At 35.9% G+C, this 12,794-nt stretch overlaps 1 protein-coding gene across 20 annotated transcripts in view; it reads left to right on the plus strand.

Annotated features, from left to right (window-relative positions):
* The window catches only part of NRXN3 (neurexin 3), a 1,270,300-nt gene that overhangs the window by 363,669 nt on the left and 893,837 nt on the right, over positions 1–12,794 (plus strand). For all 20 annotated transcript variants that reach the window (XM_087952028.1, XM_087952029.1, XM_087952026.1 and 17 more), the window contains one exon: positions 928–1,089. In XM_087952028.1, coding sequence (XP_087808154.1) covers positions 928–1,089 — 162 coding nt within the window. The remainder of the gene's footprint in view (positions 1–927; positions 1,090–12,794) is intronic.

The raw sequence follows: 12,794 nt of genomic DNA on the forward strand, positions 1-12,794 counted from the left end.
TGTCCTCCATGAATTACGGGGTTTGGACTATTTTTAGATTTTTTAAAATTTAATTTCCCTTTCTTTGAAGCGTTCTTTTTCTCCTTTTATAGTTTATGATTTCATTTTTGCTTTTTTAAGGAATGCATGCAAGTGTGAAAAAAAAAAAATCTCTCAGGATACTTTGTCCTTCTGGATTTTGAAAAACAGTGGCATGGGTGTGCTAAAGTAGAGAGTGTGAGCACTTTGGGCAATTTTTTTCCCTCTTGTTTTCAAATTCACTTTATATGTTTCATTTTTGCTGATGTATGGTCGACTTCTTTCTTTCATTTTTTGTAAATCCTGATTTTTTTTAATTTTTGTACTTCTTTTTCTTTTTAAGTTGCAGTACTGGGTGGTGGCGGGTGTCTTTGTAGGCACATAGCATGTTCATTTCATAATGTATTGAAAGTGAGATCCTTTTCCTTCCTCCCTTCCCTGAATGCATGTTCATTTGTGTGCTGTGAGCCAAATAAATACAAAGAAGCAAAATCAAATATATCAACTTCATCATTAGTGTCTTTGCTAACAGTCATAACTAACAATAATCACTACCAATAATGGCTAATCAATCATACTATCAGCTCAGATAAGTGCTCCTGTCCACCAACTGCTCCATTTTCTGGCCTTATTAAATGGAAGCCATCAATGGCAGGTAGAATAGCTCTCTTTTTGGCAGTAGCAAAGTTGAACTAGCAATGCAGGTGATTAAGGACTTGGAGTGGAGGGACAAAAAGCAGACCAGAAAATGGAACTGAGCTGCAATGAATCAACAAAGTTCAGCAAAACCTATCCTAAAAGTTTTATAAAAATAGGGAGAGGACTTGCTCTTTTAAGAACCGTAAGGTCATTGCTGGGAATTTTGTTTTTCTTTTTTTCTTTTTTTTGTCCATTGCATCCTTCAAACAGGTGACAATCTCAGTGGATGGAATCCTTACCACTACTGGCTACACACAAGAGGATTATACTATGCTTGGCTCAGATGACTTCTTCTATGTTGGTGGAAGTCCCAGTACGGCTGATTTACCTGGATCTCCTATCAGCAATAACTTCATGGGTTGTCTGAAGGAGGTAAATGTTTCAAATCAACAGTATTATCTTGCTTTGTATTCTTTGTTAAATAACTTCTTTGTCTGCTGTAGAGACCATAAAACTGAAAGAATCATCCACATGTAAAAGGTAAAGCATACTGACAATCTTTGAGAAACCTTAAAGTTTGCAGAAATATAATAATATTGAAGAGAAATACATTAAAGCAATCCAAAAAGACAGAAATTTCTCTTTGACCAGGAAATGTTGACTTCTGAAAATTAGAGGAAATGGAATGGGATATCCTATTAAGGGACTCATTGGGCTGGCTGAGTTCTCTGTAAATGACATTAGATGAATAATGTACTAAATAAAGTGGGTTCCTTAGTGAAACCTGCTTCACAGAAAATTTGAAGTTTCAGTAACAGCAGTCAAATGAGCAAGAGTGATGGGGAAGAAGAATTTAACAGGGCTATTGGGATAAAATTTAATTGAGGTGGAGAAGGAAAGAGTTGGTTGTTTATGATAGAATATAGCTTAGAAAGTGATGAAAATGATTTTTTTTTTAAATGAATCACTGAAATATGGGAGAACACGGGGGATAGGATTTAGAGGGGAAAAAATCCCCAAAAGTTGCAAATAATGTAGTAAAAGAGAACAAGATGAAAAGAGCACAACAATTTTTATAGATTTTTTTTTTTTTTAAATAGTATTGTGTGAAAAAGGCTAAACAAGGAGCCTCTGCCAGGTTAAGTGGAATGAAAACAAAACAAAACCTGCAAATGATACTTGAAACTAAAAGAAAAAATGCTGGAAGAAGCATTTAGATATTTATACATGTGTGATAGCGATCCATCAAAGAGTAAAACTGAAATGAATATAAGTTTCAAAAAATAAGGTGAAAAGGAAGTAATCAATTATGTGAAAATATTAAAAGGATAATGATGCAGGGATAGATGGGAAAATGTTAAAATATGAATCTAATACACTTTTGGAGTGATGCACAACTTGTTTAACATCTATGTAAAGATTGCGTGTATACCTGATCATTGGAATAATGCTGTTATTCCCCTTTATTCACTTTCTGTAATAAGTAGTACTTATAACCACCACTAACATCTTCAATAATCTGGATGCTTTTGCGGCCACCACCAACTTCATGTGCATCTGGATTTCTATTTCTCTTTATAGCATTAGAACATTTAAACAATCTGAGGGGGCGGGGGGGATATGAATATCTGAAACAGGCCTCCAGAGTTGCTGGGATTCAGTATTTGCACATGCTGGGAGCAGGGAAGAATTCTGGCCATAATCCTCCTTTCTCAATTGAATCAAAGCTATAGAACATAGTTCAACATCAGACTTGGAACAACTGAATTGTCCCTTTTAAATCCATGCCATTTTTAAAAATCATCCATTTCAGACAGAACGGTTTTTGCATTCAGCCCTTTGAACAGATGATTAATGGTTTAATTTCTAATAACTTTACATTTTATGGAACCCTGCTACGTCTCTGCATCTGGTGAACCAAGCTATTTAAAACTGTGTTAATTTTGCTAATTGCTCGATGTTTATTTGTATTACTGGCACCTGCAGGTTTTGGGATCACGTTTGGGGCTTTATAGTCTCCCTGCTCCTTAGTGGGGGGAAATGGACAGAACAGTTTCCTCAGTTAAAACCAATAACCTTTGGCAGAAAATTCTGAATCATGTTTGTCCTCAACTCCATCATCTATCACAGCTGAAAGCAATGATTCAAAGTAAAGGAGGTTGGCATGTCTAAGATAGCAGTCCTACTGTTAAGCAACCATGTACTATTTCAAGAAGGTAAATGGTCAGACCAGAGAAAAAGCATTTGAAAGAACACCACTTTGTTTTTATTATTATCACATTTATTAGCTACCAAAATTCCAGAAGGCCAGTCCTATTAGCAAACAGCGGGATTTCCAGGATTCACCCTTTTCTTGAAAATGGTGGGAATCAGTGCTTCTCCTGGCTTGAGTATAGTTGTTGGGCTGACATTAGTGTGGCGATGTGGTCCTGCAGATAGCCAGGTGCCAAACTACTAAGGACTTTATAGGCATTTAATTATTTTAATGGCATTTTTAATTGCATCCAGAAATTAATAGGAAGACAATGCAGCGCCTGAAATTAATAGGAAGACAATGCAGCATTTCTGGCCCAGCCTAGGGTTGTAGTATGCAACTGGGTAATCATCAATGTATTGATAATACCGGGTCCGAAACATCCCCCAGTATAGAAGGTAGATGAATGGCCTCTGAAAGGGGCAGGAGCAAAAAGTCTTTCCAAAGGAAACAAAAGAGGCCTCAGCAGGAGCCGAAATATGACAAGAGTAAATGTCTCAGACAGTTCATATGAAAATAAAGGGAAGAAATACATTCAGACTTGCAAGATTCTGTATAATAAAGCACTACTCATCTATATAGCAATGGTTTTTAATCTGGTTTTCCTTGAAAGGCTGACTCCCAGTGAGTTCATACAAATATTGAATAGCAAGCAGAAAGACACTGATTCCTAGGTATCCTGCAAGAAGCAAACATGACTGGAACAACTGCTGGGGAAGGAATAAAACCACTGAAGAACAGTGCCCCCTACCAAACCCTGGAGCCCATCCAGAGGGATACTAGGACTGAGGAACGGACCTTAAACCTGGAAAAAAAACCTCTAGCAAAAGCCATCAATCTCCCAGGTGTACTCATCCCATTATGATCAGGAGGCCTATGCCCTCTCCTCAATGTTTTGCTTAACAACACATGTGGTCACTTAACAATTGCAATGGAGGGATCTGGGATTAGGGTTTTGGGTGAAGTGGTCACATGGTGTTTCATTTAATGACTACTTCATTCAATGGCTAAGATTCTGAGCCCAGTTGCAAGTGGAGGATTACCTGCACTGACATCCAAATTTCAGCATTGGTCATCAAATAGAGTGACTAATGTTGTATCTGTTTTGTGCACAGGTGTAACCCTTAATTGATATAGGTCTAGAATATATGATCTTTTTTATCTAGGAGTTCCATAGTTGTCTCCATGTTAGGTGTAAAACCCCAGATCCAGATGTGAAGGTTCAATTAAGTTGATTTATTGCTAAAAGCCTACCTACAATAATCTTTCCAACAAATGGCCAGCACCTGATTAGAGTTAAATAAGAGACAATGGCACACAAGGGGTGGTGGTGGTGATCTTAGTTCACTTGTGGCTGTGTAGGGATTCTAGGCTGATCCCTCTTTTCACTCTGTCCCCAAGTTTTGTCAGCTTTAAAGATTATTTAAAGAACCTTGAGTTGTATCTGGAAAGCAACTGGAAGCAAGTACAGCTCACACAACAATGGTGTTATTCAGGTGAACCATGAATCATTCCAGGTTACAACTAAGGCCTTAGAAAAATCATGCACCAGAGCCTCAGGAATAACTCCAAGTTCCCTCTGAATCCCTACTGGTTCCAATAGTCACCTGGGATTGTCTGTTGGAATAGGCTTAATCCTCCCTTCAATGGGGGCGGTTGCAGAGAACTCCAGGGCCAAGAAGGAGTGACCTGTCAATAGCAAGGAACAGTTGTCAATGTCTTCTTACTCCAGTTTGCCTTGCTACTGCCCTTTGCTACTTAAATGTTTTGATGTGCAGCTAAGTTTATCTCTGATTCCTCTTCCTTGAGAATATCAATAGGCTTAACATCCCTTGAGAATTATCAACTCTCAGAAAATGTCTTTCCATTTTACTTTCAAACTATTTTTTAAACCAAGAATTTCATTAAATGACTGATACCTATTTCAGCCAACAGAAATAATATTGAACAAATCCAAATCAATCTACCAGTATTGTATAATGGATGATTTGGTTCCTCTTATACTTTTTGATTTCCTACCCATTTTGGAATTTAATGATCTAGTACAGGTGAAATCCCTCTCAAACCTTTGTTTATGCTGAGATTTGTAGTTATCTTGCTCTAAAGAGACTTTTCATATTTTTTTAATCCAAAGGTCATAGCAATTTGTGTTCCAATTCTGGTATATGTGTTTTTAAAGCAAGAACCAATATCCTATTGGGTATGGAAGATGAGGGTGAGGGGAGAAATTAGCACCAAACTGTGCAGCAAGAAAAGAAAATCTTCATACTGTGGTTGGTTTCAGAGTTTTGAAAGCAGTAGATGAGTCTTCATTTTGTTCCCTCCCTCCCAATATATTTAAGGCACTGGTATAATGTGCAATACGTTCAAATGACACCATGCAAAAAATATTGCATATTAAAGAAAAGTATGCACAATCCCATTGATAGTTTGGTGTTGGTATGAAGTAAATTTTGATTTTTTTGAGCTTTATGTGCATTGTATTTTATTTTTTTAATGATATTCAGATCAATAATTTCTCTGTTTTGTTTTGGAATACTGGTAGCTGCCTTGATTCTTCAAAATGAGGTGGGTCAAACGTCCAACTGAATATGCTTGAGGAGAGAATGCCACTAATAGCATCCACTTCAAGTACAAATTAGTTAGTTCACTATCACAATATGGAGGGAAATTTCTGCTGAATAAGTAAATATAGGTGTTGTGCAAAGTATTGAAGGACTGCTTCACAAAACACTTTAATGTAACTAAAGTACATTGCTGGAGAGTTAAAGTAGCTATACTGCTGCTTTGAAATCTGTCCCTGCTGGCTATGCATTTCTATACACGCACAGATACTTTACATTTCTGGTAGTCTCTGTGCCTGGATAAACATACATACAACTAGGGATAGCTTTGAATCAGCTTTGTTAACCTTCTGGAGGACAACCCTATTTTGACATTTCATGGAAGGCTGCTTCATTTAAGACTGCTTTTGAATGTTTTGCATACCTCAGACAAATATTTATGTGTGGAATAAGCACAACAAATGCATCCATAGGTCTATGTCACCATGCATGTAAATCACAAACAGGCTGTATGAATAGTATATGTAGGAATAGGTATACCTTTTCATAAGCATTAGCATGTGCTTGGGTTCCGAAGATAACAGGATAGTAATCACAATCACAGATATCACTATATATATGCACTCACATGCATGCATTTATTTATCCATATATTAGCATGATTATGTGCTCAGAAATCTTTGTATTGTCATATGAGAAAATATATTAGAAAACAGTGTTGCCTTTATACCAGTTAGACCACGGCTATCAAACTCCTGGCCTTGGGCCAGATGCGTCACGTGCTGTCCATGCTCACACTAGGTTTAACGAAGGGGGAAAAAGTCCCGATATGTCATATGACACTGCCGTGACCACATGAGTTTGACACCCCTGAGTTGAACTATCCATTCAGTTGATGTCTGTCCTGACGATCTTCAGCTACTTAATGTTTTCAACAAGGAGCAAAATGCTTGTGGCTTTCCAGATGCTGCTGAACCACAATTTCCAGCAGCCCAAATAGCCTGCTTCCATAACAGCATTGTGGGTGACACAAATCCAAAAGATCATAGGATTGCGCTCACCATGGAATTGTAGTTATACTGCCAAAAGTGGGGAGTGGATGGGGAAGAGGATGTTAGGCTACTGGATATTATGAAACTGAGCTTCCCTGAATTTTACTTGCTCATATCTGAAAATTGTCAAAAATAATAGCACTGTTTTTAACCAAGAGAATCATGAGTACTCTGACAGCAACATTTTTTTTGCTACCTCAATGTGCATGCACATTTTAAATAGAGAGATACAAAAACATCTACAATACAAACAAAAATAATTAGTGATTATACTAATTGAAGAATAAAGAATAACCAAATATATTTATAGTGATTAATGTACCATTGTAAGACCTGAAAAACAAGGGAGAAAATATTTTTGTTTTCAAATTTTATTAGTTTATCAGAATATAAAATACAAAGGGGAAAAATCTATGAGGTTGCTAAGAGTCAACACTAACTTGATAGTCCCACTTAATGGCACATAAGCAATAATTCAGTCTTTGGCAGCTTTCAAAGCTGGAAATTAATAACCCAGTTTAGCATATCTGGATCCTTAAAACTTGCTGAGATGGGCCTTAAGATAAATTTAGTCATAAAAATGATATTGTCCACCGCTTTAAATAAAAAAGCTAGTAAAATAAAAGCTCAATGATCTAGTTGAAAGCTTGATATCTTGGTAGGCTGGTAGGTAACATCCACCATCATAAGGGCTTAGTAGGTTACAGCCACCATCATAACAAGCCAAAGATATTCTACAGGCTTTAGCCTGCCATAAAAATTCTGAGTAAGTTATCTATGTAAAATATTTAATAAGAATAAACATTGGAATTCCTCTCAAAATATACAAATGTACCAAAAGTCAGGCCACATAGCACAATCACACTATGTTTTATTAATTTTTTTCAAGAAAAATATTATTTTACTTAGGAATACATAAACGTCATGCATCAAACAAACAAGAATATGTTTGGAAGAAACATTTAATGTAATTAATATAGTACAATTTCTGTGGGGCCTTTTTGGTATGCCCTGTTCATAAATAAAATAGTGTCCACTGTATAATATTACCCCAAAGACTTAATTGGGATTCTAATTATTTTTAAACACAATTTTAGTAAAGTTTTTTTTTTACTAAAAACTTAAAATTAATACAAAGTAAAGTAAGAAAAAAAAACAATCAAAGAAATAACTAAAAGTGCAAGAAAGGGGCAAAAGGTAAAAGAAAAGTAGAAAAGAAAGCAAAAAATACAAAGATCTTCTTTAAGTAGGTATAAGTACAACTATTCATTTACCTTTTATTCTGTAGTTTCAACATAACTGTGTTCTTTCTATAATCTATCGTGCAAAACCATAAGTCTTAAATTCACTAGTTTCTGTTCATAAAATATTATAAGGGATTTCCAGTCAGCAATATGTAGATATTGTCTTTTCTCTGATCAAAGAAGTCAGCTTAGCCATTTTAGCAAGTTCCTTAATATTCACTTGATTGGGGATAATGCTGGATCTTTTTTTTTTGTACATACAGTCATCCTGCTATAGATAACATATACAAAAACAAAACAAAACTCCATAACTTTTTTTCCCAACTGTTTGCCCAATAATCCCAAAAGAAAAATCTCTTGTCTCGGTTATATATTAATCTTTAAAATCCTCTCAATCAATGTACTTGAATCTAGATTTTTCTAGGTTTTATACATATCCACGAAACATGATAAAATGATCCTTTTATTTGTTCACATTTCCAACATAAATTTATACATTATACATTTATAAATTCTAGACAATTTCTCTAATGACATATACCAATGATACATCATTTATAAAAGTTCTTTTTAAAATTACAACACACCGTAAATTTCAGTTCTTTCAGCCATATATTTTTCATTGTTCCATCTATGTTATCACAATACTTAGCTTTGCTTATCATAGTCTTTCAGTTGTTCTTCTGCTTCAAATTTCAATAAAAGTTTATATATTTTAGCAACTATATGTTCATTATTTGTGCACAGTTTTATTTCAAGCTCAGTTTTATAATGTCCAAAAACAAAGTCTAGTTTACATCTTTCTAATAATTGTAAATAGGAAATATTGATAGCTATATCTCCTATCAATAGGAGATATTGATAACTATATACCCTGCATTAGGGAATTTTAATTATTAAGAGTTTTTTGTTGTAATTTTAAACCAGTATTGACTCCTGCTGATTGAGTGGATAGGTTCCTGCAGTTCTCTTGGCAAAACTTCAGAAGTGGTTTGCCATTACCTTCTTCCCAGAGATGAGAGGAAGTGATGGCCCTAATGTGATTTAAGTAATTTATAGATATAGAAGATCCTTAAGGCAGCAAATTAGATGTGTTACAATGTATAACCAGAATATAAGCCATACTGCTACATGACTACAAGAATGTTGGTAATAACTTTACATAATTATTAGAATAACTATAGTGTCATCAATGTATCAAAATAATTATATTCACAATTGCGTTCTACAACACATTTAATATTTCGAGACTCTAGTATAGGAAGCTAGTGATTCAAAAACCAAATTAAGGATTAAATGAGACAAGGAAAATCCTTGCAAGTGCCACAATTGAGTCTGAGAGATAAATCCATCTGTAATAACACTCATCACCGGATGGAAATACCAAATCAACAACAACAACAATAACAACAACAAAACAAATCCATATCTTCTTAAAATATACTTCATAAATTCAACCTAGACCATATCAAAGGCCTTTTCAGCATCCAAGAAAAATAGAGCAACTGGTTCTATTTTATCTCTGACTGCTGTATATCCATAAAATCAGTTAACAAGCAAGGAGACATGGAGGGTGTTCTTATTTTTATAGATCCCTATTGAAATAGGTACATATTTTGTAGCTTTCTATCTAGTGTTGTAGTCCATATTTTAATGTTCATATTAAACAAATGTATCGGTCTATAGCTTGGCTTATATTGTGAAATTTCTCAAGCTTTAGTTTTATTGTAATACAAACCTCATAGATAATAAAAGGAAATAAAGAATAAATGATTCATTATAAACATCTAATAATATAGGTGCCAATAAGTACTTAAAATTTTTATGCCACCCAGTGAGAAATTTATCGAGTTCTGGAGTTTTCTTCACTTTCATTGATTGCAATGTCTCTATAATATCTTGTAATAATTATGCTTGTACCATTTTTTTTTCTTCCTGAAAAATTCATCCCATTTTATTATGTCCTAGGAAATTAATAATTTGATATTTGGTTCAAGATTCTGGTTAATATAACTATAGCAATAATAAGACTGGTGAAAGTGGCTATAGATACAAATGGAAATTCTTGGAGACCACTTTCAAAGCAGCTATATGAGCAATACAAAATCATAGTTCCTTTAATGAATCAAGGAAAAGTATTTTGTTTTCATGCATATTGTAAAGCATCTTTTCACAGTTCCACTATATAAAATGGTTCCACTTTGCAGATGTTGGCAGAAGTTCTTTAAATCTAGGCTAGAGGGCTTTTGGTAAGATCAGGTTGGCAAAACTATTGTAGAATCAGTTAATCAATTGCCTTTTTATGTCAGTTTTGGCTGGCAGTAATGGTTCCAGCCAGCTGTGCAAGCTTCTGATGATAGTTTCCTTTTCTCTTTCAAGAAAAACAAAAAACAAAATACTCAGCAATATTACTAAACAGATGTTTCTGAAGTTTTTTTCCCCTTGCCGGCTTCATTTTCTATTTATACTTTGGTGTTTCACTCTATCTTGAATGTGTGAAGTTGATAGTATGTGTCCAGGTGAGAAGAAATAAAATATCCTACCAATATATTGTTACCGTATTTTTTGAACTATAAGTGGTTCAGCCCATAAGACGCACCAAGCTTTTGGGGAGGAAAACAAGAAAAAAAATATCTGCCTCTGCCTCCTAGCAATTTGCCTCCTTGAAGCAAACAGCCAACAGCCTGGTTAGCTTCAGCACAGCCTGATTTGGCACGAGCAGCTGATTAGCAGTTGGATTGGCTTCCGGGAATACCGCTGATCAGCTGTTCCAGGCTGTGGGGATTGCCGCCACCCAGCGCCGCCTTTGCACGCCCCATTTTTGGCCTCTGTGCGATGAAAACAGGATGCGTGGATGCTGAAAATGGGGTGTGCAGAGGCGGCAATAGGCAGTGGTGGTGATGGGCAGTGACAGCGGTGATGGGTGATGATGATCCCTGTAGCCCAGAACAGCTGATCATTGGTCCCAGAAGGATATACTTGCTGTGCAGAAAGACTTCCAGAGCTTGGGGTATGAACTTAGTAGTATGGGATGTAGGCATATCTTTTCAGAGGTTCTACCAGTATACAAGGAACAAAAAGGGAAAGCCAGTATGTGGCGGAGTTTAATGTGAGGCTAAAGGCTAAAGGGAAGGCTTTGGTTTTATTAGTCATGATGTTTGCAGCTGGTCCAATGAAAAACTGTACAAAAGAGGTGGTTTGAATCCATCAAAGAAAGGCACTGAGTTACTTGGCATTAAATTCACAGATTTTCTGGATAAACATTTAAACTGAACAGTGAGACAGAGAATTAATGGATACAGAACATTTCTGTCCCCAGCAACCTAAAATTAATAAGGATACCAGTGCATGTAACGTAGTTGTTTGTGCAGGTAAGATTATCAACCTTGCTGTCAAGCAAAACCAAGTATTTAATAGTGAGTGCCATACCATATGCATTAATCAAACAGGTGGCAAGAAAGTAGAGGCAGGTAGACACAACACAGGTTATGTAGACAGTAAACACAGCATCAGACATAAAGATCTCAAGTGCCTATATACAAATGCACAAAGTCTGGGGAACAAACAGGGTGAACTTGAACTACGAATACATGAAGGTAGATATGATATAGTTGGAATAACAGAAACTTGATGGGATGAAACTCATGATTGGAACATACTGGTAGAAGGATACAAATTGTTCAAAAAACCCAGACCCCATAAAAGAGGAGGTGGAGTTGCACTGTATGTAAAGGACCACTATATTGCTACAGAAATGCATGAAACCAAAGATGAAAACCTCCTAGAATGCATATGGGTCAATATGAAAGAAAAAAAGAATGGCATGGCCATAGGTGTATATTATAGGCCACCCAATCAAGCAGAAAAAATAGATGTCCTTTTTGCCAACTAACTAACAAACATATACAGGAAACACAAAACAATAGTTAATGGGGGACTTCAATTATCCTGATATGAATTGGAAAACTAATTCTGCACCAAGTGAGAAATCAAATAAATTCCTAACCAACCCAGCTGACAACTTTGTTGTCCAAAAGGTAGAGGATGGAACTAGAGGGACAGCCATACTGGACTTAATTCTTACAAACAGAGAAGAAGTGATAGAGGAAGTTGAAACTTCAGGAACCTTGGGTGAGAGTGACCACATCATACTAGAATTCAACATAACACAAACACAAGCAATAGAACATAATGAGACCAGAGTCTTGGATTTTAAAAGAGCTGATTTAATAAACTCATAGAGAACTTGGGAAAGATTTCATGGATGAAAATCCTAAAGGGGAAAACAATTCAAGAATCTTGGGAAACTCTGAAAAGTATGATCATAGAAGCCCAGAACAGCACAATACCACTAAGAAAGAAAAACAAGAAATCCAAGAAGAAACCAGTATGGCTGCACAAAGATTTCCAGAGGACTGGAAAAGAGCTGATGTGGTTCCCATCTTCAAAAAAGGGAAAAAAAAAACAGACCCAGGAAACTATAAACCAATCAGCCTAGCATCAATACCCAGGAAGATACTGGAAAAGATAATAAAAAAACAGATCTGTCAACATCTAGAAACAAGTAAAGTAATAACTAGCAGTCAGCATGGATCTGTTAGAAACAGATCATGCCAAACCAATCTTATTTCATTTTTCAACATAGTGACTAAATTAGTAGACCAGCAAAATACTGCGGACATAATATATTTAGATTGCAGAAAGGCATTCGAAAAAGTAAACCACAACCGACTTCTTGGTCAGCTAGAAAAAAATGGAATAGATAGCACCATCACCAGATGGACTTGCAACTGGCTGATAAACTGTACTCAACGAGTAGCTCTTAATGGGTTTAACTCTACATGGAGGGAAGTAAGCAGTGGGGTGCCTTAGGCCCAGTACTCTTAGGCCCAGTACTCTTCAATATCTTCATTAACAACTTAGATGAGGCAATAGAAGAGGAATTTACCAAATTTGCAGATGATACGAAGCTGGCAGGAATAGCTAACACCCAAGAAGATAGGCTCAAGATCCAGATGGATCT

This window comes from Notechis scutatus, chromosome 1, assembly GCF_049901735.1.
Source record: "Notechis scutatus isolate UNSWTSFEM ecotype Mainland chromosome 1, rNotScu1.2, whole genome shotgun sequence".
Taxonomy (NCBI): Eukaryota; Metazoa; Chordata; class Lepidosauria; order Squamata; family Elapidae; genus Notechis; species Notechis scutatus.